We start from the raw sequence: 27,484 nt of genomic DNA on the forward strand, positions 1-27,484 counted from the left end.
AAAGATAAAGACAAATATATTGTACAGAGGTAGTCATAAAATCATAAAATTGGAAGAGACCTCGTGGGTCATTCAGTCCAGCCTTCTGCCAGGAAGCAGGAAAATCACATTCAAAGCAACCCTGACAGATGGCCATCCAGCCTCTGTTTAAAAGCATCCAAAGAAGGAGCTTCCACCACAATAATTCAGTCTGTAGGAAAAGAAATTGATTAAGAAATGTTGCTGACAGCAGTTTTTCCATGCAGTTCACATGGCTAACTTCAAGTGAGAAGTGGGAAAAAAACACCACGGGCAGCAGCTACTTTCCTCCAAAATGGCTGTATGCATTTAATTGTACAAGAGGAATAATCACATTTTAGTGTTTAAGAGGCACTGTTATTATTAACAAGCCTGCATTTTGCGGGGGGGGGGGGGGGGGGGATATATTATGCAGATGGATGTATATCCAATGTTACATCATATTGGTAAGACTCATAGAGTGCACGGTCATGCTGTCCAGTCGGCAAACGTTATGAAAAATTGTTTTGGTGATGATAACTCTCGGAATTTCCAAGCTAGTATTCAGAATGCTGGGTATTCATGTCCAGAAAAAAAGTAGCTTTCCTGACTCTAGCTGTTGGAAGAAAAGTAGGTTTTGCTACCTTTTTGACAATAATGCCATCATACTGGTACAAAAGAGAAGCCCTATTAAACTGTTTGCCTGAATATGGTATAAAATGCAGATATAGCATGGTATGTAATGCCCAACCTCTCTGTACTGAGCTGGGAGATCTGAAGACTGAACTTCTCCCAGTAGGTTTCACTCAATATAAAGTGGTCAAGCCAACACTATTTCTATTAATGCCATGAGCAGGACATAACATCTGACAAGAAGTATGTGCACTCCTATTAATAATCTGATAAGCACCCTCCTTGAAGTGTAATGGCGCATCCTCTTTAAGTTTTCAACCCTTTTCCACCCAAGGAAAACTGCACAGTTGTTGTATTATAGACTAATCCTGCCCCATACACCCATGTGTTCAAAAGAAGTGTAAAACTTGGGAACATGTAGTTTATTTTACAGTTACAACATCCAAATTGTAACTTTAAATATATTCCAAGATCATTGGGCAACTGGAAAATTGGGAACTTTCATAAATCTAATGTGGAGAGTTTATAAACTTGCCAGTGAGGAGAAAGTGAAATGCCGGAGGTGTGAGCTTGTAAAGTTTCATGGAGCCCTTGGGAGTTGCTCATGGAATCCGGCATTTCATGGAACCTGATGGAAAGACACTGTTGCTCTACAGCACTCTGCTGGAAAGGGCTTTTTCAAGGATAGAAACAGTGTCAGAATCAATTTTTTTCTGTTTGGACCTGGCTGGCAATTACTACAAAATAGCCCTGTCTAGACACTGCTAATAAGCAATGGGCCAACTCTGCACTCTGGTTGCTAAGAGAAGTATATGAGGATGGTATCTAGACATATCCTATTATTATCCACACTGGCAGATCAGTGGCTTCAATTAACTTGGTACTATGGTTCTCTAAACACCAGGTTGTGGGAGTAAAATGGGAAATACCATCTTTACATGTACCATTCCAAGAAATACCTTACAGCAAAACCCCAGGAAAGTGTACTCAGATATTAGACCTACTTCATATAGTTTAATACTTTTGATAATCTAAGTTTTCTTTTTTTAAAAATCCACAATCTTTTTAAAAGACCTGAATCCTAGTGGCAATTTCAGTTCAACAATTGAATAAATTACTAAAAAAAATTTTCTCGTGTCAGGAGCAACCGGAGTTGCTTCTGGAGTGAGAGAATTGGCCGTCTGCAAGGACATTGCCCAGGGGACGCCCGGATGTTTTGATGTTTTTACCATCCTTGTGGGAGGCTTCTCTCATGTCCCCGCATGGAGCTGGAGCTGATAGAGGGAGCTCATCCACACTCTCCCCAGGTGGGATTCGAACCTGGCAGCTTTCAGGTCAGCAACCCAACCTTCAAGTCACTTAGTCCACTACGCCATCTGGGGGCTCCATAAATTGCTAAATAATAAGCCAATACTGATGCAAATCCTACTGGTTCAATTGGATTAGTCTTCTTGGAGCTACCAGTATAATTTAAGTTTAGCAAATTCATTTTGGCATGCTAGCATTCATTTCACCAGATGCATGAAGTGTTATACTAACTTACCTGAGAAGCATGTCAAGACCATGAAGGAAATACTGAAGCTCTAACTGTGATTGACAGCATTCACAAAACATTTCTTGAAGGGAAGAGAGCCTGACATTGATAAAGCCATTAAAATATTTTAAAAGCATGATATAAAAACAAACAAAACTTTATTCCCAATTTAGGCCACAAATAACTCAACTTCTTCAGTAATTGGGTTGCTGTGAGTTTTCTGGGCTGTATGGCCATGTTCCAGAGGCATTCTCTTCTGATGTTTTGCCCACATCTATGGCAGGCAGCCTCAGAGGCAAGTGAGGTTTATATATCTGTGAAATGTTCAGGGTGGGAGAAAGAACTCTTTTCTGCTTGAGGCAAGTGTGAATGTTGCAAATGGCCAGCTTGATTAGCATTGAATAGCCTTGCAGCTTCAAAACCTGGCCGCTTCCTTTACCTTCAGCAATTCCTTTTTAAATTTAGTTTTCTCAAAATTGTCTAGCAAAAAAAAATCATTTTTATTGCCACAGACTAGCTCAGGTGTTCCTTTCCCCACCAAAATATATCTTTAGAAACACTTAGCAAAACAAAGAATAATTTTCATATCCTGGAATGCTTCCTTAACAAAAGCAATACTTAATGTTCTGTATCTGAATTAACATTGTTTTTATGCTCTTGTAACAGAGCATAGTAAAGTCCCTATTCTGTATTATAATTATTAGTATTCCATTGAATTAAATAATAATCATCCCAGGCTATTATTTCAGAGTGACATTTTGCTTAGATATTTTGAAGCATCAAATATACCAATAGATTTTGAGAAGGATTTATGTTGTCTCTATCAATGTAAGACATCATTAAATCCAATAATACAGATTGTATTCTATTACTTAGGTGAAATATTGCTTTAAAAATATAAGATTTGCACACAAACACCACAAAAACAACTAGTTAGCAAAGTCTCATTCTGTTCCAGGCTTTCACTTTACATGATTTTTGTAAAAGCTGCTTTTGTTGAGATAAAACACATAGTAGTAACTGGTTAGGCTTTTAACTACAAAGGAGTATTTTATTTCCTGGGAGATTAATAGTAAGCCAGAATCAGCTGGTAGTGCCAAGTGCCTTGATAACACAATTGACCACAGAAAGCTTTGTTGATTCCCAGCCCCCACGTTGTCCCATTTCCAAGAGAGAACTGGAGGATGCTGCAATTACCGTGGTGGCAGCACTGATTTTGTAAATCATTGCTTATCCTGAGTGTCAGGAAATGTAAACATTAGAACAGGAGAAAGAGTGAAACATTTACTGAAAAAGTGGAAATGGGACGGGAGCAGCAAGAGATGAAGGGATGCTTATGGAAACATTTGCATCAAGAATACAAGAAAGAGACTCATCCTATTCACTTCCATGCAGCTCCATATCCTTTTAACAAATTTCAATAGCCCTAACCATTTTAGGTAGCAATAAGGAATGATGGAAGCTACTGATCAGCAACATCTTGAGAAACATATGTTCCCCTTATAATAAATCATCATCCTCTGATCTTTAGTACCAAGTCAGAGTGTGTTTGTGAGCATCTGCTTGTATCCTGGCACCTATAATTTATTGACTAACTAGCCATTAGTTTGCTGTGTAGAATAACATAGAGATTGACAGGTTTGCAGTGTGCTAGATTAAGTAAAGGTAAAGGTTTTCCCCTGACATTAAGTCTAGTCGTGTCCGACTCTGGGGATTGATGCTCATCTCAATTTCTAAGCTGAAGAGCCAGTGTTGTCCATAGACACCTTCAGGGTCATGTGGCCGGCATGACTGCATGGAGCACCGTTACCTTCTCATTACCTAATGATCTACTCATGTTTGCATGTTTTCAAACTGCTAGGTTGGCAGAAGCTGGGGCTAACAGCGGGAGCTCACCCTGCTTCCCGGATTTTAACCACTGACCTTTCGGTCAACAAGTTCAGCCGCTCAGTGGTTTAACACACTGCGCCACTGGGGGCTCTGTGCTGGATTAGTAGATTTAATATTATAATAGAGCGAGAAAGACGAGGGAGGGAGAAGAGCCTAGAAACATGTATAAGACTTAACTGACCCAGCAGTGACAGATCACCTAAAGTATGGGTACGATCCGTGTGGTCTTCCAGGTACTGTTAAACTACATCTCCCAACATTCCTGGTTAGGTTAGCTATGACTGCAAAGATCTGCATTCCAGCAATGTTTGGAAGGCCACACAATTTCCTAAAGAACGATGGCCATTAAAGATACCATGCCAAAGTGTCTATAAACAGATTCAGCCCAGACATCCTGGTAAGAAGGATCCCAGGTCTGCACCAGTAGACGGACAATATAAACATACACAAAGCAATCTATTTAAATTAATGCTAAGCTGCCCCACTTCCTTTGATAAAACTCTCCACACCCAGGGAGTGGTTTCTGCTTAAGGAAAAATGGGCAAGATTTCTAACTCAGTTGTTTTTGAAGCGATGTGCTGTTTATCAGTCATGATAGATTTCCTCTGCTGTCTTTATCAGCTATAATTAAAACAGCCACTTCCTTTCATCCTACTCCCAACACACGTTCATGAACTCCAATCTACCATCCTAACCCATGCCACGCTTTTCTACAGATCCAGTGTTACTTGAGAAAAGACGTAGCAGCAACCACCATTCTTTGAAAGCAAGCCTGGATTATTTGAAAGCAAGCCTGGATTTTGCTTTATGTCCCTTGCTCACAGAAACATGGAAGTAAGGGGTTTTTTATTGTGTCAGAAGGACTTGAGAACATACTGCAAGTTGCTTCTGGTGTGAGAGAATTGGTCGTCTACAGAGATGTTGCCCAGGGGACACCCGGATGTGTTGCTGGGAGGCTTCTCTCGTGTCCCCGCAAGCTAGAGCTGATAGACAGGAGCTCACCCTGTCTTGTGAATTCGAACTGGCAACCTTCAGGTCAGCAATCTAACATTCAGGTCAGCAGTTCAGCTAGCACAAGGGTTTTACCAGTTGCACCACAGCGGAAGTAAGGGTGAGATTAATTTATGTTTTTTTCCATTTCCATTCTGCCAACATACTGGCTATTGTGTTGTGAAAACACACCTGGAGAAGCATAGTCTTGAAAGAGAGCTATAAAGGGACACAATTTTAGAGGTTTCTTACTAGGGACCTGGTTTGGCTGAGATGTGATTTGAACTTTACATGCAAGATCTTTCCCTTCAATACACATCTAAGGAATCTAACTGGAAGTCTAATAGCAATAATCACATAGTGACCTGTTATTGCTGTTTCAGAAGAAAAAATGAAGTTCTTCATTGTCATCATATGCAGACCAACAAGTGGGGATAATTTTGGTGCCAAAGTATACTGTGAATAGCTACTGCTTTTCATACCAGACAAAAACCATATTTTTAAACACCATCAGGAACAGAATAATGAACAAAAAACATTTTCATAGATGATTCCAAGAACTACAGGAGCTGGTTCACGGGCAATTATAGGTTCTTGGAGCATAACAAATTAGTAGATTTGGGTGATTTCTATCTGTAAAAATGTCTTTAAAAAGTACTACGCTGCATCACAATAGGGTGCATTTGGTTATCCTCAAGGCAAAGTTGTGGTGGCGTATAGAAACACTGTATAAATGCAGTTGCTGACTGTGAAATAAGATTTATTTAAGGATGTAAAAAAGACCTTAAAATGCGATATTTTGTGTTCAGTTGATCAACTTCGAATGTTTTTGATCTCCATTTATCCTGATGCTTCATCACATACAATTCCCTGCAATGTGAAGCAGACTCATTCACTCTAGCCATGGAGGTGAAATTTAATAAAGCCCAATAAGATATTTATTCCTAATATGAAATAGAACTTTGACAGGATAGCTTAAGTGCTAAAACCAATAAAGTAAACCTACTGTGTTCATCTATTGACAAGTGGTCCATGTACACGGTAGTATTAAGGCAGTTTGACACCACATTACCCACCATGCCTCAACGACATGGAATTATGGGAGTTGTAGTCATACAAACTCTTTCGCCTTCCCTACCAGAATGCTTCTGTCTCACCAAACTGCAATTCCCATGATTCCATAGCATTGAGCCATAGCAATTAAAGTGGGGTCAAGCTGCATTAATTTTACAGTGTAAATGCAGCCAAGGATAGGTAAAGGTTTTCCCTTGAAATTAAGTCTAGTTGTATCCGACTCTTGGGGGGGGGGGATGCTCATCTCCATTTCTAAGCCAAAGAGCCGGTGTTATCCGTAGACACCTCCAAGGTCATGTGGCTGGCATGACTGCCTGGAGTGCCTTTACCTTTCTGCTGGATCTCCTATTGATCTCCTCACATTTGCATGTTTTCGAACTGCTAAGTTGGCAGAAGTTGGGGCTAACCGCGGGAGCTCACCCCACTCCCCAGACTTAAACTGCCGACATTTCAGTCAGCAAGTTCAACAGCTCAGCGGTTTCACTTGCCCCGCCATCAGGGGCTCCAAGGATAGGCCATGTTAAAAATGCCCATCTCACCTGTAAGGATTGCTATCACCAAAATCATCCACTAAAGACTTCTGAATACATTTAGGACTCGGGATTAGACTATTATGGATAAGTAAGATCCCACCTGGAGTACTACAATGCATTGCATGTGCTTTTGCTTTTAAAATGAATGCCCCAGAAGCCTTGGTTGATTCAGAATAAGACTGCAAGATTTTTGGCTGGGCACTGCAACCAAATGATGCCTTTGTTTTGTCAGCTGCAGTGGCTCACATTTTGGGCTCCAGTTGAAAGGGCTTGTAATCCCTTGACCAGATCGGGATCAGGTTATCTGGAAAACTGATTTCCCCCACATATACTCACCTAATCTTTAGGAATCTCTTCAAAGGCTCTCTTCTCTATGCTGGTAGGGCTTGAGAAGAAGCAGGTGAGAATTAGGCAAAGGGGTTTCACACTTATGGCACTTTGGCTGTGGAATAATTTTTCTAAGGATTGTGTGGGTGTATGTGGAGAAAATCAGTTTTCCAGATAACCTGATACTAGAATGCATCTATACTGTATAGTTAATGTAGTTTGGCCCCACCTTCACTTGTCTTGACTCAATGCTAGAGAATCCTAGGGATTGTAGTTTGATGAGTACTATATGGCAAGAAAACTAAAGTCTTCTTGCCAAATACTCAATTTTATTGATTAGCCTAAGGGCTAATCAATAAAATTTATTACTCTACTCTAATCATGGTGATCAGTTACAAAATTCATACTTGCCTCAAACAGACAGAGTTCTTTCTCCCACCCTGAACCTTCCACAGATATATAAACCTCCCTTGCCTAGTTTCCAATATACCCCACAACCTCTGAGGATGCCTGCCATAGATGTGGGCGAAATGTTGGGAGAGAATGCTTCTGGAACATGGCCATACAGCCCGGAAAACTTACAGCAACCTGGTGTCAAACTCTGTTAATTTTGCAGTGTAGATGCACCCTTAGTCTCTGTGCTGCTCCATCAGTGCAGCATAGAGTTGAACATTGAGCTACAACAGCATTCTTGAATTATTATGTTATTATGCAATATACCCCACAAGCTCTGAGGATGCCTGCCATAGATGTGGGTAAACAACACTTTGAAAATAGGGTAATTTCAGGCAGGAAAAAATCAGGGCCAGCTAATACCTCTCAACAAAGGATTCCACTAGGCAGGAATCAACCAGGCTTTGAAGCTGCAAGGCTTTTCAAAGATAATCAAGGTGATTAATTGTCAGGATCAGCCAGGATTTGAAGCTACAAGCTTTTCAATGCTAATCAAGGTAGCCAATTGCACCATTCACACTTGCCTCAAACAGACAAAGAGTTCTTTCCCCCACCCTGGACTTTCCACAGATATAAAACCCCTCTTGTGTAGTTTTCCAACAGACAGGACATAAACAAAGCTATGAGCAGGACATAAACAAAGCTATTATTATTATGGGCATGCTAAAGCTCCCAGTATCTAAATAATTAAAACAAGGGACACACCATTTGTGTTTTGGGCCTCCTCCCCCTCCTCTTCCTCTTCTTCTCAGATTATTTTTTTTCCATGTCAGGAGCGACTTGAAAAACTGCAAGTCGCTGCTGGTGTGATGTGAGGAAGAAATCCTGATGTGAAAAAGATCTTGGAGTTCTCTTGGACAAGTTAACCATGAAGCTACAATGTGATGCAGCGGCAAAAAAAGCCAATGGGATTTTGGCCTGCATCAATAGGTGTCTAGTGTCTAGATCCAGGGAAGTCATGCTACCATGTGTTGTCGAAGGCTTTCATGGCCGGGATCACAGGGTTGTTGTATGTTTTCCGGGCTGTATGGCCTCCTGACGTTCTCTCCTGACGTTTCGCCCACATCTGAGGATGCCTGCCATAGATGTGGGCGAAACGTCAGGAGAGAATACTCCTAGAACATGGCCATACAGCCCGGAAAACATACAACAACCCAGTCATGCTACTCCTCTATTCCACCTTGGTCAGATCACACCTGGAATACTGTGTCCAATTCTGGGCACCACAATTGAAGGGAGATGTTGACAAGCTGGAATGTGTCCAGAGGAGGGTGACTAAAATGATCAAGGGTCTGGAGAGCAAGCCCTATGAGGAGCGGCTTAAAGAGCTGGGCAATGTTTAGCCTGCAGAAGAGAAGGCTGAGAGGAGACATGATGGCCATGCATAAAGATGTGAGGGGAAGTCATAGGGAGGAGGGAGCGAGCTTATTTTCTGCTGCCCTGGAGACTAGGATGAGGAACAACAGCTTCAAACTACAGGAAAGGAGATTCCACCTGAACATTAGGAAGAACAGGGTTGTTGTATGTATTCCGGGCTGTATGACCATGTTCTAGAAGTATTCTCTCTTGACGTTTCGCCCACATCTACGGCAGGCATCCTCAGAGGTTGTGAGGCATGGGGAAACTTGGCAAGGAAGGTTAATATATATATGTGGAGAGTCCAGGGTGTGAGAAGACTCTGGACTCTCCACAGATAGATAGATAGATAGATAGATAGATAGATAGATAGATAGATAGATATTAACCTTCCTTGTCTAGTTTCTCCATGCCTCACAACCTCTGAGGATGTCTGCCATAGATGTGGGCGAAGTGTCAGGAGAGAATACTTCTAGAACATGGCCATACAGCCCGGAATACATACAACAACCCTGTGATCCCGGTCATGAAAGCCTTCGACAACACATTAGGAAGAACTTCCTCACTGTGAGAGCTGTTCAGCAGTGGGACTCTCTCTGTGCCCCGGAGTGTGGTGGAGGCTCCTTCTGGTTGGATGGCCATCTGTCGGGGGTGCTTTGAATGTGATTTTCCTGCTTCTTGGCAGGGAGGTTGGACTGGATTGCCCATGAGGTCTATGATCCTGTGATTCTATGAATGGTTAGCAAGCATTGGCATGAATGAGCGTGCTTATGGTGGAAGGAGCTGTGCCGGGGAAGAGTCCACGCCGGGTTTTGCGGGCCGCCCTCTGAGTGACAGATTGACATCATTGGGGGCGGGACCAAGGGGGCGAAAGGGGGGCTCGGCGCGGAAAGGTTCCCGTGCCGAGTTGAGCTCATTCGGAAAAGAGCCACGCAAAAGGACAGCGCCGCTTGCAAGGCGATCGCCTCCGCCGCCGACACCACCGGACCAGCCTGCGCTGCCCCTCCGCCTTGGATTTAGCTTGCTGTGGGGGCGCTTCGGGGAGGAAACACCTTTGCAATCGGTAATCCGCTCCGGAGGCGCTTTGGGGAAGGAGCTCAGGTGCTGCGGAGCCCAGAGCCTTGCGTGCAGCCGAGGCGGAGCTCCAGCGCAGATCGGCTCAACGCGGCCTTATTGTTCTCATTGGGAGCGCCTGGCACCTTTCTGCAGTCGCTCAAGCAGGCATGGGCAGAGTTGGGCTCTCCAGGTGTTTTGGACTGCAACTCCCACCATTCCTAACAGCCTCAGGCCCCTTCCTTTTCCGCTTAAGCGGCTGAGGGGGAAAAGGAAGGGGCCTGAGGCTGTTAGGAATGGTGGGAGTTGCAGTCCAAAACACCTGGAGAGCCCAACTCTGCCCATGCCTGCTCTAAACAACTCTTTGAGTCATGGTGCCTCCAAACTGGGACCTTTCTTTGCCAAACTCTCCCAAAGTGAGACGTTTGTTCCTTGAGAGATTGATTGCAAAGGCGGCGAAGATCTGCGTGTCTGTGTGAGTGTGTGTTTTGCATTGTGTGGATTTCCCCCCTTTTTCCAAACCCCACACAAAATCTCCCATCGGGTGCCACAAGATTGTCAAGCGAGCCGCCTCCTTGAGTTGCTTTTGAGTTTTTTTCCGGGCTGTATGGCCATGTTCCAGAAGCATTCTCTCCCGACGTTTCGCCCACATCTACGGCAGGCATCCTCAGAGGTTGGAAACTAGGCAAGTGGGGGTTTATCTATCTGTCGGTGGCAATTAATCACCTTGATTAGCATTGAAAAGCCTTGCAGCTTCAAAGCCTGGCTGATTCCCTGCTTGGGGGGGAATCCTTTGTTGGGAGGTGTTAGCTAGACTTGATTGTTCCCTGTCTGGAACTCCCCTGTTTTCAGAGTATTGTTCTTTACTTACTGTCCTGCTTTTAGATTCCCAGGCAGGAATCCGCCAGGCCTTGAAGCTGCGAGGCTTGTCAATGCTAATCAAGGTGATTAATTGCAGCATTCACATTTGTTTCCAACAGGCACGAGTTCTTTTTCTCACCCTGGACACAGATATATAAATTTCCCTTGCTTAGTTTCCAATATACCTCACAACCTCTGAGGATGCCTGCCATAGATGTGGGTGAAACGTCAGGAGAGAATGCTTCTGGAACATGGCCATACAGCCTGGAAAACTCACAACAATCCAGAACTCTTGTCTGTTGGAGGCAAGTGTGAATGTGGCAATTAATCACCTTGATTAGTATTGAAAAGCCTTGCAGCTTCAAAGCTTGGCTGATTCCTGCCTGGGGGAATCCTTTGTTGGGAGGTGTTAGCTGGCCCTGATTGTTTTTTTGTCTGGAATTCCTGTTTTCAGAGTGTTGTTCTTTATTTACTGTCCTCATTTTAGAGTTTCTTAAAATACAGGTAGCCAGATTTTGTTCATTTTCATGGTTTCTGTTGAAATTGTGCACATGCTTGTGGATTTCAATGGCTTCTCTGTGTAGTCTGTCACAGCCGCCTCCATCTCTGAAGCACATGGCAGCTCTGCCACAAAGTCATAGCCCCGCTTGGAGTTATACCTGTCCAGGCTCTCTTTACTTATCTGTTTCTCTCTCTCTCTTTCTCTTTATTCTCCCCCAGCTTCCTGCAGGCATCGCTTGGGCACTTTGTCTGGCTCCAGCTCGAAGGGACCATGCGGTGAAACAAGAAAAAGGAGCTTGGAGTCGAGGAAGCGGTGCCCCACGCGCCTTGGAAGAAGAAAAGGCAGCTCCCACTGAAAGAGAGAGAGAGAGAAAGGAGTCCAACCAGCTTCCCGCAAGAAGCCCCCCTTTTCCTTCCTCCCCGGTCTGTTTACAGTCTCCCATTGGTGTGGATGCTGGAGGAGTTTGAGCCAGAGAGCACTTTGCAAGCTCAATCCTGCTCTCTTTTTCTTTTCCACCTGGTAGCCAAAGAAGGCTTCCTTTTTTCCCCTGGATCTGAAGCGCATGGACACCGCCTCTCTTCTTGAACCAGTTGCTGGAAAGGAGTGAGGGATAGAGGCAACTCAATTGCCCCCTTTCCTTGAATGTTCGCCCTTGGGAAAGAGAGGGGTTTTGGGGCACAACAGGATTGTTTTTTGCTCCAGAAGGAAGAGAAGAAGACGCCCTTGGCACCCCAGCAGCAAGGATTGGCAAAAGGAGTCTTCTTTCAATGAGTCCCGTGGCGTTTTAAGGCAGAAGACAGACCCCTCGGCCCCCCATGGATCTAACTTAGGGGTTGCTTTCACACGGAGTTGCCATAGCGAAAAGTAAGTGAGCTTCTGCAGAGCTTGCAAGATGGACTCTAGGGGCCTGGCTTGGCACCTATGAGCAAACAGGTGCCCTTAGGCAGCTTCACTGGCTTTGCTGGCTTCCCCGGGACGACTGAGTCTTGGTTGCCTCTACCTTATAGCATTAAAGCAGTGCAGTTTAGCCCTGATTCAGTGTAGACCAGGCCTGGGCAAACTTGGGCCCTTCAGGTGTTTTGGACTCCCAACTCCCACAATTCCTAACTGTTGGGAATTGTGAGAGTTGAAGTCCAAAACACCTGGAGGACCGAAGTTTGCTCATGCCTTGTATAGACACATCCTTGATTGCTCGACAGATCGGGGGTTTGGAGAGAGGGTGCTTCTGAGAGGCACTTTCTCCCAATGCTGCCATTCCTACTTTGAGTCCTCTCCTTGGGTGTAACTACACCGTAGAATGAATGTACTTTGGCACCACTTGAACTGCCGTGTCTCAATGCTATGGCATCCTGTGAGTTGTAGTTTTATAAGGCAAAGAGGGTGGGTGCATCACCAAATTACAGCTCTCCAGATTCTATGGTTTTGGGGCATGGCAGTTCAATCAGCAGTTTAGATGCACCCTTGCTTGCTTTGAGGGGCGGGCTGGGGGTTTGGAAAGGGGTTTGGGGGATCTTTCCCGCCATGTGCTTCATCCCAAGGCAATTATGCTTTGATTCCTCTCCCTGGGTGCATCGACACCAGACATGGGCAAAGTTCAGCCCTCCATGTGTTTTGGACTCCAACTTTCACAATTCCTAACAGCCGAATTGTGGGAATCGAAGTCCAAAACACATGAAGAGCCAAAGTTTTCCCACTGTACAATGAATGCAATTTCAGAGCACGGCTCAAGGTTGTGGAATCATGGGAGAAGTAGTTTTACTAGATCTTTGGCCTTCTCTGCCAAAGGGAACTGGCATCTCACCAAACTACATCTCTCATGATTATGTAGCATTGAGCTATGGTAGTTAAAGTGGTTTCAAACTGCATTAATTTTACATTGCAGATGAGCCCTCTGTATGTGTGCAGGTGTTTCTATTCTTTCCTACTCAGCCAACATGTTGATTCACGCACAACATGTTTGGGGGAATTTTCTGTGAAAATGTTGCTGTTGAGTGTTTATGCTGGTAGTTTACCCACTGAAATATGTGACCAGATTGTGTCTTGATTCTGTTGTGATCGGATGATGACAATAATAGTAACAGCTATTTCTGCTGGTAGAATAGTCACATTGAAGCTTTTCTGTAGCTTGGTTATTGTAACTCCACTACCTAGAATGTATATTTGACTTCAAAATGGCTTTGTGCCACAGAATTTAGTACTTGCATTGATATTCACAACAGTGCCACAGAAGCTTCACAGATTGGTTTGGGATTCATTCTCAAGCACTTGGCGGTCCATCGTGAGTACGTGTACACTGTATCATTCAGTTTGACACCCCTTTAACCACCATGGCTCAATGCTGTGGAGTTATGGGAGTTGTACTTTTACAAACTCTGCTGAAGAGGCCTGGGGCCTCCCTAGACGGTGAACCCCAGGATTCCTAAGCATGGAGCCATGGCAATTAAAGTAGTGTCAAATTGCATTCATTCTATGGTACAGATGCACCCATATTCAGTCTCAAGCCATAACAGTTTTTATACAAGACAAAGAGAACAGTTCATTTCACCAGTTAGTGGGTGAAATGTGGCTTTATCAGTGTTTGAGACTTGTGCCTGTGTGTAGGATTAGCACTGTGGTCTGGTGTGTGTAAAATGGACTAGGGACAGGTGACTGTAGTATAAATATTCCAGATTTCTTTGGAGGCTTTTCCCTCCCATGTTCGGAATGTTGTTGCTTTGTTCAACTGAAGTTGGTAGTTTAATGAAACTCTCCCTGAAAGCTCTTTTTTTCTTTTTCTTCTTCTTCGTCTTCTGTTTTTAATGGCGTGTGTGCGTGCCTGTGTTTAATTACATGGAGTCAGCTCTGGAGGGATTTCCCCTTGGAGCCTGAATGAGATTTGAGCGGGTCAGTGGAGAGGCGTGGAGGCGAGGAGGAGGAAATGGTGGGTAAGACAGAGATAAAAAGGCTTCCCTTGGCCTCCTCCCCGCCTCCCGCACCGACAGGGGAAGGAAGGAAGGAAGGAAGGAAGGAAGCAAGGGGTGTGTGGAAATCCCTGCATGCTCCAACTCGCACTGGCCCATCGCTCATATTGGCCTTGAAAGGTAGAGAGAAGGAGAGCAGTGGCTGCTGTAAGCCTTACAGAGTCCGCCCCCCTGAGGTAATGGTAACCTCAGCCTTTTCCCCTCCTCCTGCAAAAGGGGGGAGAGAAATCTCTTGTTTTCATTCATAACTTTTTCCTCTTCCTTCCTCTCCGTCAGCTCGGCATTCATGGCCTCCTTTGAGCTCAGATTGCAGAATGGGCAACACTGCCACCTTCCTCTTCTTTCGCCAGTTCAGGACTCCTCCGTTTCTTTCCAGTCGCTTTAGAAAGAAATATATTTTGTACACCCTTTCCTCTTTCAGACAGTCAGACTGCTTTTCAGAGGCAGTTGAGAGAACAAATCCAAAGAAGTTGGTATTTGTATTCCCCTTAAACATTAAAGTGAAGATGTTGTAATTACATTTTTTTCAAAAATTCTGGTTTTAGGTATTATTCCCTCCCCCCCCCCCAATTTTTAAACAATGGTCCTTGAACAGATTGAGACTTACTTCAGAATACTTATTACCAGGGGCATGCAGTTCATTTCATTCTTATGAGTACTTTACTGAACTGAACTGGGTAGCTGTTTCTTTTGAGTTTAGAATCCATTTGCTTATAGGAAGAGAAAATTAATAGGGAAAAGCACCCATTTTTCACAGCTTTGTCGTTTAAGTCGTTTCAGTGTTGTTCCAAGTAGCATTCTTGCTAAAGGCCTGTGGGAAGGAAAACTCATGTATGAGGTAGATAAGGTGCAACTTGACTGAGCAGCGTTCTTTATCTGAAAGTCTACATCTTGAGCAGGTGCCATGTGGCTGGGGAGGAATCTGAACTTTGGCTTCCTTCTTCTCCAAGCCTTTTAAAAAAGGAAGTGGGGGGAGGAAAATATTTTCTTTTACAATTGCGCAGTGAGTTCTGATATTTTACTGAAACATACCAAGGGAGGGAAAAGAGAAAAAGATGGAGATGCCACCTTTTTTGCTCTGCGAGGCTGAACTTTGTTTTGGGCCATTTGTTGTTGGAAATCAAATGGTTGGTTGGTTGTTTCATTTTTGTAATAATGTGACAAAAGTAATGTTACTGTTTATATATAAACTTTGAGGCTCAGCTTTAGTGCTCTTTGTGTTTCTTCAAGGGTGCTTCTTGCTTAAAGGCACAAAACCAGTATTTAAATATTGAACGAGCCTCTGTAGTATAGAGGCTAAGGAAATAATTAATTGCTCCTCAGTTATCTAACTGGGTGACTGTCTTAGCTTCACTCAATCTTACTTAATATGGAAGTCACCATAGTAGTCTTGCTTCCTGATGTGACATGTGTAAGACATTGTGAACACTTTGGCAATGTTTTATGTAGAAACTAACGGCAGTGGTAACGTTATCCTGGTCTCCTTTGCACCAGTTCATGTAAGGAAATATTGGAGTTTTTCAGATTTTCAAATAGAGAATTCTGCTTTGCTTAAATGTATTAGAAGCAATCCATGTTTGTTTACTTTTACAGCACTTGCGAAAAAATTAATGAGAGTAATTTGTTCAAACCATGCTCTCCATATTTGTTCGAAAAGACATAGGCATGGGTGTGAAATTATTATTTTTCTTTCTGGCTTAATATGAAAGAAACTATTTAGAGACCTATTTATCACCAACCCCTCTCGCCACTCATTGTGACAGTATATCTGTTACTTTCTGGCTTCTCATTTGTTTGTGCACATACATTCACAAACATCTGCTAAATTCCTCTCTCTCCTCCCCGACAACCTTTGGGGCCTGCACCTCCTCCTCTCACACCCTGCCTTTTGGTCCAAGAACATTTGGAAACCTATTGTGTAACAGGATGTTGTTTACATCTGGTGCCTTGCTGTAATGAGCAGGCTAGTTCCTTCATTTTGAAGTGATATATTTACCCAGAAATAATTCTTCACATACTTTCTCTGTTGCTAATCAGCTTCAGGCATCACAGGTAAAATGGAGCTGTTTGGAATTCATGTTTAGAAGATGGTTTGACATTAGAATGTAGTTTTGACAGGTAAAATGCTAGTCTTAAGAATCCATAGATCCTTAATGGTTTGAATGTAATTCTGTCTTTTTCACCCCAAGCTCAATATGTGTTCTTTTATTTGATAATGTTTTGCTTATTAGTGGTTAGATAAAGTAACATGGAGATGCCTTGACCAAATACCATAGCACTTTGATGTGTGGGCATTATCTCATAATTTTATTTTCAGACACTATTAGTAATTATTTCATGTAAGACTTGCAGGCATTCACAATCGTGTTTTTAAGAATTGCATGATAGCTCTCTGTGTCCTTTGTTTACACTTTCATCTAAATTGATCTTTGTCCTGGTACTTGGAATGAGTGTAATTCTATCCATGTATCTCTGGGATATTATTAGGTAGTTGCGGCAATTTGTGGCTTGCCATAAAACATTTGTTTGTTTTCACTTCCATTTCCTGTGATTTAACTCTTCTCTTCAATGTTTGTTTCTTTTAGGACTTCAGATGCATGCCAGGTTCCTGGTGAATGCCAGATCTAGAGATCGCTATCGATGGAGTCCCAAGGTCAACATGGCAGTGGCAGTTCATTAGTTGTCCTTCAGCAGCCCTCTTTGGATAGCCGTCAAAGAGCAGACTGTGAGAGAGATGTTCAGCCTGCGGCCATCTTGTCACTGGATCAAATCAAGACTATAAGGGGCAACAATGAATACACCGAAGGCCCTTCGGTGGTGAAAAAGTCAGCTCCACGGGCAGCCCCCAGGCAAGAAAAACATGAAAGGACTCATGAAATCATACCGATTAATGTGAATAATAATTATGAACATAGGCCCAGCTACCCAGGACATGCACTGCAACAACATGGCTCGAGAGCACCTGTGTTGAGCAGGTCCACAAGCACTGGGAGTGCCGCTAGTTCAGGCAGCAACAGCAGCGCATCTTCAGAGCAGGGCTTGCTGCTGAGGTCGCCCCAGTCTCGACCTGTTCCTGGTCACAGATCTGAAAGGCCAATCTGGACACAACCCAAGCCGTCGACTCTGATTGTGGATGACCTGAAGAGTCCCTTAAAAGAGGACTCTACGCAGCACAAGTTTATCTGTGAACAGTGTGGGAAGTGCAAATGTGGAGAGTGCACGGCACCCCGGGCCTTGCCTTCCTGCCTGGCCTGCAACAGGCAGTGCTTGTGCTCAGCCGAAAGCATGGTGGAATACAGCACCTGTATGTGCCTGGTCAAAGGCATCTTCTACCACTGTTCCAATGATGATGAAGGGGACTCTGCTGCGGATAATCCTTGCTCTTGTTCCCAGTCACATTGCTGGAGTAGGTACTTATGCATGGGAGCCATGTCCTTGCTTTTGCCTTGCCTGCTTTGCTATCCACCAGCAAAAGGATGCCTCAAATTGTGCCGAGGATGTTACGACCGGATCAACCGTCCAGGTTGCCGATGTAAGAACTCCAACACAGTTTATTGTAAGCTGGAAAGTTGCCCTTCTAGAGGTCAAGGCAAACTTTCCTGATTTATGGAGGAAAATGTTCAGTTCCTCGGACTGTCTTTCAGGTTGTGGCTGGCTTTTCTGTTTTTGTGCCCTCTCCTCCATTTTCCATTCTTTTTTCTCTCTTACTTTCATGCACATGTTTTCATTTCACAACTTCTTTCAGCAAAAGCACATGTGGGTATTTCTGTGGTCTTTGATAAGTGTGGCCCCCATACTTGCATCTAATTTTGTATCTTGGCAAGTCATCTCAGGTTTGTGAGTAATCCCCTCCATAAAAAATAACGAGAATACTGTGTTTTACTGAAGTCTTGTTCTCCACAATTTCCCAAATATGTGTTTTATTTTGTTCTCAGCAATTCTGTTTTTGAACAATTCATAACGGCTTCAAAGTGATTATTTGTAATCTTTCCTACTATTGTTTTTTTTAAATGCCCACATTCCTGCCCTTTCACATAAAGAGAAAGCATTTGTTATATATGGGTTGGAATTTAGCAAACCTGGTGCTTGCTGTCTTTTCAAATTATAGCCACCAAGCATGTTGCGCTCACCTGGAGAAGTCTTTAAAATGTCTTCACATTCCACATTATGAAACCCCAATTAGCTTGTGAAATCACTCCCAACCAATTGCGCATTAGAGATGCTATGGCTACAGCTATCTTGAATTGTACTTATAACCTTCAGATATATACAAGGCCTTATGATTTCAGTTATGTAAACTGTTCTTTTAATGCTAAAGTTGTTGGTTTCTGAACATCTGACTAATAATCTTTAGGTATCATACAGTTGTATAAACATTCTTGGATCTCTTAACACTTCTGTTATTTCTGTGGTTTAATGCCATTTAACTTCATCCCTGTGCTCAGTAACTTTAATCCTCTCTGTTTTTATTGCCTTAGCCACAAATTGTGGTGCTTTTTTGTATATTTTATGTAAAAACACAAAGTTGGATTCAAGACTATTTTTAAGACAAAGGTTTGTTAAAACTTTTTTATTGTAAAGAATATTTATTATGTGAATCTTTATTATTTTATGATATTTATTACAAAAGACTGTTCCAAAAATGTACTCCTGTTTGAATATAACAAAATATCAATACTTAACGAAAATAAGGGTGACACAAAGAAAGTACCTATGTTAAACTATAATGCAGAAAATATAATAATTAATGAAAATGTCTCTTGGGTTCTTTATTTGTTAATATAACAATAAATTGTTAGTAGTAGCAAGGCTGCAGTCCTACGCTCATTTACTCAGGAATGATATGCTTGGTTGTGCTTAGTCAGACTGATTTCTGAGTAGACCACATAAAGGATTGCACTGTAAAGGTATTGCTGCTTTATTCCTTCATCATTCTTCATGACTGTGAAACTACTGCTAGCATTTTAGTTTTATTTAATCACCATTCTTTAAAAACATTTTCTCCAAGATGTATCACAGTATTTCTGTAATGTTGCTCAGTCCCAGAGGGGAACAACTTGTGGGCCACAGCCTACATTTGTGAAGCTACAGATTTTTTCCTCAATATGAATTACTTACACATTAATTTTTATTAACATTTTTAGTCCTCAAGAGTGCAAATGGCAAAAAGTGCTGACAGCTTATAAAAAAGGAGCTGAGCAAAGATAACAAAATCCTATTATTTTTCAAATAGAGTGGAACTTATCATACTTCGTGATCCCCCTCCCCTTTATATTAATATTTAAGAGTATTGCCGAGCATGTGTGCCTTGAAATGAAGGCATAATGTGGCATCTAAATCCCCTAAAGATATAGATCCTGTCTGATCTTGAAAGCTAAGCAGGGTCAGCCCTGGTTGGTACCTGTATTGGAGACCATCAATGAATACTGGATGCTATAAGCTATCTTTCAGAGGAAAGAATTGGCAAAACTGCCTCTGAGCATTTCCTTAGAAAAACTTATGTAATTCATGGGGTCATGATAAGTCAGTAAGCAACTTGAAGAGATGTTCATGCACACATACAGGCTCACAATTGCAAACAGTTGCAGTCAAACATTTCCAATCTATGGTCAGTTTTTTGGTGCTGTGTTTTTGATCGAGTCTTGAGCTTGAGTTTCCTTATGAAGAGTTTTGGCAATAACATTCCCATTAGCTTGAATGCTCCCTTTCTCTAAAATGCCAAACATGCTTATTCATTATTAAGAATTAACGTCTCATTGCTTGAAGTGCACAATAGCTAAATTTTCCATTTGAATAAGAATCAGAAGGATGGAAGAATTTTGAATCTTACTAAGTGTACCATGCAATCAAGTACATTTATAACCAAAAGTACCTTCAGTTGCAAAAGTGTATTACTTGGAAATCTTCTGGATAATTCTAATTCTTTAATTTTGATTTGTTCAAATTTATCAATTTACAAATGGTTACTAAGAATTAGTATAGAATTCTACCTCCTGTGACTCTTATAAATGTTTTGCAATAGTGGGACTATTAGGAGTGTTTTACTATTTAGGGAGTACTGGAAAGCAAGATACCCATTCAAATTGCTTTCATTCTTATAAGTTTCTAAAGAAAGCATACATTGCTGCCCAATGGTTTTTCAAATCTTGTTGGATCATGTCAATAACTGCACTGTTGATCCTTTGCTCTTCACATTCACGTAGGGGACCTCAGTAAATCCAGCCACTATAATGGAAACAACAGCATTCGATATTGCACTTGTTGATTGGTTTATTAAAAAATAATTTATGTAAAAAGGCTTGCTATATTTTAATCACTTGACTTTACAGCTGTCTCTTGTAAGAGCATAAATTTGCCAACTATATATATGACCATACTCTTATAATCTGGATTACTTAAAGGTGCTCTTCTGTAACAAGTATAAGCACAAAAATGTGATTCTGTATATAATACATTTCTCTGAATATGCACAAGAGGATGCCTTTTGAAGGACAGACTCATGACATTCAAAATATGTGTAGATATTTGTACACAGTAACATTTGGAATGTTTTTTTTTTCCTTTTAAGACTATTGCTCTTTAAATTTGCCATCCAGTCTAGCTAGTGGCCGTGCTCTTTTATCGTGTCAAAAGTGACTTTCAAGCCGCATCTGGTGTGAGAGAATTGGCCGTCTACAGAGACGTTGCCCAGGGGATGCCCGGGCTTATCTCATGTCCTTGCAAGCTAGAGCTGACAGATGGGAGCTCACCCTGTCGCATGGATTCGAACTGGCAACCTTCAGGTCAGCAAGCCAACCTTTAGGTCAGCAGTCCAGTTGGCATAAGGGTTTACTCCATTGTGCCACCACAGCTCTCAATGGCCGTGCTGAAAATTATCCAAAATAAAAGAAAACTTCAAAGAAGTATGTATTTGGCACTATCAACTCTGAAAGCTACATTTGTGCTTTGCTGTTGTGTGCCTTCAAGTCATTTCTGACATGGTGATCCTAAGATAAAGCTATTATTGGGTTTCCTTTTGGTAAGGTTTGTTAAGATTTGTTCAGAGGGAGATTTGCTCTTGCTTTCCACTGAGGCTGAGAGAGAAAGCGACTTTGCCAAGGTCACCTAATCAGTTTCCATGGCTGAAGAGGTTTTGAACTTTGGACTCAAGAATTGTAGTCCAGCACTCAAACCACTGCAACATGTTGCCTCATCACATTAATACTACCCTTGATTTTAAAAGCAATTGTGTAGGAGTTAAAGTCTGATGTCGTTTGTCAATACATTGCTGATTATATGATCTCCGTATAAGTCCCATAAGACTTAAGATTTATCCAGGCATTTTTTAAAAACTCATTTAATTTAGCTTTTTCACCATTATTTCTCTTGCAAATTTTTTGCAAAACAAAAATTGATATGAAATATTCAACTTAAATTTTTTTGTGCACAATACATATCCATCTGTTTCTCACTTGTAGCACACGGTGCGGCTTCATGATTGTGCTTTTTATTTGGTAATAGTAATGCATTCGAAAGTATTCATTTATTCACATCTGGGAAATGTGATACTTCCTGCAGATGGTTTGTGCCCTGTTTAGTGTTTACTGTAGGAAGTGAGTATACCGTGAGTTGGCCTTCTGCATCTGTTGAGTATACCTAAGTTATTGGTTGCATCAGAAAGGAACTTTCATGAATAAAGGTTGAAATGTGGTTTCAGCATGCTATGGCTGGTGAAAAGTATGGCTTACTTTACACAGTAATCTCAGGGCATTTGAATACAAATAGAAAAATAGAACCATTGGTCAGGTTACACATCTGACAAAAGGGGCTGAAGTCTCAGATCCCAAGTACATTAAATAATTACATATTATATGTTAAAGTGCTGATAATTTCAATTGTGTGCTACACCAGTTCCAGGAGGAGTTTTGTCCAGGTGTGTGCCTTATTAAGCTAATAATTTGCAATCCTAAACTCTCATCTGGGCAATATCCTTGCAGACGGCCAATTATCTCACAGCAGAAGGAACTTGAGTTTCTCAAGTCGCTCCTGACATGAAAAAAACCTTACAGACTATTTTTCCTCTTTAGAATTATAAATTTAAAGTTGTAGTCTATGACTTTTTAAAAGAATGCACATTTATTTGTGCTTTAATCATAATTGGTTTAGGATATGTAACTGAGTTCATGAAGTGTTTCTGATGCTTGTTTTATGCACAACCAATACTATGTTAACTGTATCAAGCTCCAAAAGAAATTCCAGTAATGGATTCATATTGATATTTTTTAAAAATGTAAAATACTTTTAATGTAACTTTTAAAAAAACCCTTTGTAATATTTACCTATACTTATTTTTTTTATCCTTGACATATTGCATAATTTACTCAGTATGGCTTAATGTGATACAGTTGTTACTGCCAACATGGTCTAGTGGTCCGAATATTGGGATGGCCAGTTTTTGTGCAGCCATGGAAATCCATGGGGTGACTTTGGACAAGTAATACTCTCAGCCTCAGAAGAAGGCAAGTACAACCCCCTGCTGTAAAGAATATTATTGTATTAGTCAGGAGTTGTGTGGCTCTCCAGATGCTGGACTGCAACCCCCACAATTCCTCGCAGTTGAAGATGGAAGCTGAGGCTGCTGAGTCCTGCAATCTAGAACGCCTTGTAATTTCTACCCCAACTAGGATTTGAGAAGTATTACCCATTTCATTGGAAAGCCTATTTCATTGAAAGCCTGTTTCAAAGGTGAAAAGGCTTTATTTAATTGTTTGAGGATACTGCTAATTCTTACATAAACAGTAAAGATTTTTTTCAACCACTGGATATGGGCAGGTGCATGAGAAGCATGTCTCATGACTTACAGTAAAACAGGCATATTCAACTTCTTTTACTCGTGCAAAATTAAGCAGAAAATAAAGGGTGCTTGTGAGTGAATGCAATATAAACAATTCTAAAGACTGAAGGATGAGACTTCTCCCATGACCCTGTATAACCATATCAATTGGGACGGGATTCCAGTATATGTACTCCAAATGCGGTATGCACACAGATGTGCACACTAATATCAGCAAGTTCTTATTTTCCAGCATATTATACAATAGGCACAATTATAATGGATGATCCTGATATCAGTAGCTCAAGGTTTAGTTTTCTGTTTTATTGATGGAATTTCTTTTTTCTTTTTTGCGTGTTCTACATACTTTATTATTGTTGTTGCTTTTTTAAAAAAATATATGGGCAATATCAGGTCTTTTGGTGCCCCCGGTAGCACAGCAGGTCAAACCACTGAGCTGCTGAACTTGCTGACCAAAAGGTGGTCAGTTCGAATGTGGGGAGCAGGGTGAGCTCTCGCTGTTAGCCCCAGCTTCTGCCAACCTAGTAGTTCAAAAACATGCAAATGGGAGTAGATTAATAGGTACCACTCCGGTAGGAAGGTGACGGCACTCCATGCAGTCATGTTGGCCACATGACCTTGGAGGTGTCTATGGACTACAATGGCTCTTCGGCTTAAAAATGGAAATGAGCTCCAACCACCCAGAGTCAGATACGACTAGACTTAATGTCAGGGGAAAGCCTTTCCCTTTACCTATCAGGTCTTTCTGCTCAAAAGGTTGCATGTCCAAATCACATGCTTAAATGTAGTGTCATAATACTTTAGGCCCTTTCTCAGATAATATCCTGTCCAGATTTGAAAGTGCAGAGTAAAGTGGTATATTGCTAATATTTTACCCTTAGGGAAGGGGGGAGAGTATGTAATATATATTTTAAAACTACATATATTGCTGTTGTTAAAAAAGGGGAAAAAAGAAACTACAGTTTAAAGCTGAATATAAGGTATATTCTTTTAACAAGTAGTCTCGCTTTGTGACATAATGGTTAAGTTCAGATGGCTAAGAGCTATGAAAAAAAATTGTGTTAAAAACACTATAGTGTGGTACCTTGTAACAGTACAAGAAAGGAGTTCCTGTAATCTCCAACAATGTGACCGAGGACAGCATTGTCACCTCTCCCTTCGATTTTTCCCCAATTGTCCAAAGCTGTTTGGTTATAGAAACTCACACAAGAGATTAACATGTTTGAACCAAAACAGCTATGTTATAGCTTCCTACTAGAAGCAGGATATCAAATAAAGAAGGTAAGTGCTAGAAACTTGGTAAATTTTGGCTCTGGAAATTAAGATTTAAGCATTCAAGTGGGAATTGTCAGGTACATTTGTACTGTAAGACTAGTTTTAACACACAAGGTGCACCAGTGGTAATGGGTAGCAGCTCTGACGCCTACATCCAACTGGACTAAACTCAATAAATCAATGGAAACTTGGTATGTGAACACTTGTATTTATGACTCACTTTATATGTCTTGAACAGAATGTATTGAAAAAAGTTGGTTTGTTCAGAATTTCTTTTCTGAAAGAAAAAATGTTTGGCTGTCCCTGAATAATATTGCTATTTTAAAAGAACCCATTACAAAATGGTTTCTAGGGATCTTTTAAGAGCTGAAAGACCAACAGGATTTATTTTGGGTTCCTGAATGATTGTGAATATAAATTAATTACAATGGGAGCATTTTTTGATTTGGTACTTTGGAGAGGATGGAGGCGGGAAAGCATACTTGCTGCACAAGGAGACATTCCAGGTATGGAAACAGTACATCTTTAAAGTGATATTTGACTGATATATGTTCTCATTTGCAGTGAAATTCCCTGAAACAAACTCCCTGTGCCAACTTCAACTTTTTAATTAACTGGCCTTAGAAACAGCCTCATGGAACAGGTCTAGTTTTCCTTTTTACTGCAGGCCATTTCACATACCTGAGTTGGCATGTTGAGAATGTCTATGGAGCAGGGTGTGCAACACAGTTGCATAATTGGTGTGGTTGCAGCAAGGTGAGTTGAATCCTGGCCAATTGGTGAAGAAATAACATGAAGTTTTATGCATGGCACTTAGTTCTCCACTTGGACCATTTTCTTAGTCCTTCAGGGAGGAATGTATGAATTGGTTCTGAGGCTCTAAAAGAGACTCTTCATGAAAAGATAATACAACTAACCAATTCCTACTTGTTTTATGATTTATAGGCACTGCCTTCCAAGTGTGCAAAGTGACTGAATAAAAGGAAATGTGTATTTATTTCTTTAAAATACTTCTTTTGACTTCTTAATGAACTTTATGGATGAAGCTGTTGGCTTTAATTATACATCTGAAAATGGTGACTGTGTGTTGGTGATCTACTATTAAAGGTATTGATTCTCTGCTGAAGATACAACTTGATCTTATTTACAAAGTCAATTTCAACATTTCTTTCAAATTCTAAAAGTATATAATAATAACCATTGCTCAGTATTATCCAGCTGAAACATTTTTTGATTATCATTTGATCAATTACTCTAATCTCAAAGGCTGCCGATCCCAATGTGGTTACATTATTTACTTTTAGAAAACCAATCATGGCATTTTCAGATTTTTTTTGTGTCAGGAGTGTTTTTCATGTCAGGAGTTGAGAAACTGCAAGTTGCCCAGGGGATGCCGGATTTTTTTTTACATTTTTACCATCCTTGGGGAGGCTTCCCTTATGTCCCTCCAAGGGGCTGGAGCTGAACAGAGGGAGCTCATCCATGTTCTTCCCAGGTTGGATTTGAACCGGCAACCTTCAAATCAGCATAATCCCACAAAGATAATCCCACAAAGGAGAACATTATTTTTAGATTTGCCACATATATACAGTGCATTTTCAAAAGTGTTTTCTTAAGTATGCCTACTGTTTCTGCGATGACACGTTAAAGAGGGACAACCTGGATGCTATGTTCATAACAAAAGTGACAATCACTAACTGTACTACATTTCATATTTTGGTTCTTCATACAAAAGGAACAATGTATGTCAACCAGTTAATTTCAATTTTATAGTCGTATTTTCAGAAACACTCACTTGAAAAAACAAACAAAAAACAATGTTCTGCATTAGCCTTACCGAAAAATTGGTGAAGACAAGTAAGGAAGCAAGAAAAAAAAACCCCAAAAAAACAAAAGTACTGCTTTTTCTTTTCTCTGTAGAAATCATTTAAAGGACATAAGAGACATGATAAGAAAAAAAGAAAAGACATGGCTATCTAATCCAACATTGTATTCATATAATGACTTTTTGGTTGTCTTTTAATGTCCACCAACAGGACATCAGTAAAATAGCATCTTTCATGTCATTCCCCCCAAAGGTATGTCTCTTTCCCAGCCCACACTTTAGTCATGGAAATCCATGTTTGGATATCAACCTTTTATTCTTCAAAGCTTCCCTCCTGTTATGATCCTAACAGTACGACCCCTGTATCCAGAGGGGATGTGTTCCTGGACATTACATGGATATGCAAAACAGCAGATAATAGTGAACCTTATTGAAATGGGCTTCTGTCCCAAGAATTCCAGAGAATTGTACTGAAGGACCTAGGAAATGCCTAGAGAGGAAATACTTTGCTAGATGTGCATAAATGAAACCATAGGTACTGGTCCCACTGTTATGAGGGTTGTACTATACATCAGGGTCACTGTGGCTTTAATTTATATTGCAAATATATTTGCATTTTGCATAATTGCCCCTGCCAAGATTGAAAATACCACAGTGGTAAAGGTTGAAAGCTACTGTGTTCAATGCTAGGGTACTCATTTATGTAGATGTCTGTTCTTATTCTACTGCGTCCTGGATGTCTTTTTGGCTCATAAAATACTAAATTGATATATCCCAACAGTTTTGCTCATAGATATTCTGTCACTGGGCCTTATGAAAGCATGTCTTCAAGTTGTCATGGAGGGGTGGGAATTGTATGGCCCTTCAGGTACAAATTCCAGTAAATCTAGACAGTACAGCCAAAGTTAAGGGAGTAGAGGTTGATAACATATAGAGATCCACATGAATTCTATTTCTGTAAGGAGAACTGATAAGAATGTGTCTCAAAGGGTGCTCCTGCCAGTCAAATAGGGGATGACAATTTCTCTTCCCTTGAGACCCACAGAGGAGGGGGATGATCTGAAACACTGGGAGAATCTGAAAGTGAAGAAGAGAATTAGCAAAAATTCTCTTTCCCTATTAGTCCCAGAATTCTTTGTTGGTCTTTCTCTCATTTGCAAATAGAAGGCGCTCCTCTTGTCCTAGAAGCCTAGATATGATCCCCCTGTGGCCCGAATCAAGCACACCCTCAGGAAGCTAGAAGCTGGAAGCTGGAGAAGGTTTAAATTGCCTCTGCATCTGTCTTTGTCTCTATTCTATGTTATATGGCATTGAATGTTTGTCTTATATGTGGGGTGAGAAGGGCGGAATATAAATACTGTGAATAAATCAATAAATAAATCAATGAT

General features: G+C 41.2%; 1 protein-coding gene across 2 annotated transcripts; it reads left to right on the forward strand.

The window, feature by feature from the left end:
• Positions 1 to 9,668: 9,668 nt before the first annotated feature.
• Positions 9,669 to 18,921, forward strand: spry1 (sprouty RTK signaling antagonist 1). Of its 2 annotated transcripts, XM_062983627.1 has the most exons (3): positions 9,669 to 9,850; positions 11,422 to 12,067; positions 16,749 to 18,921. In XM_062983627.1, the coding sequence occupies exon 3, from the start codon at positions 16,804 to 16,806 to the stop codon at positions 17,764 to 17,766; it is 963 nt and encodes a 320-aa protein (XP_062839697.1). In that variant the 5' UTR covers positions 9,669 to 9,850; positions 11,422 to 12,067; positions 16,749 to 16,803; the 3' UTR covers positions 17,767 to 18,921. The 2 variants fall into 2 exon arrangements, with proteins under 2 accessions (XP_062839697.1, XP_016849595.1); XM_016994106.2 differs by lacking the exons at positions 9,669 to 9,850; positions 11,422 to 12,067 and adding an exon at positions 13,756 to 14,339.
• The last annotated feature ends 8,563 nt before the right edge of the window (positions 18,922 to 27,484 follow it).

Source organism: Anolis carolinensis, chromosome 5, assembly GCF_035594765.1.
Source record: "Anolis carolinensis isolate JA03-04 chromosome 5, rAnoCar3.1.pri, whole genome shotgun sequence".
Taxonomy (NCBI): Eukaryota; Metazoa; Chordata; class Lepidosauria; order Squamata; family Dactyloidae; genus Anolis; species Anolis carolinensis.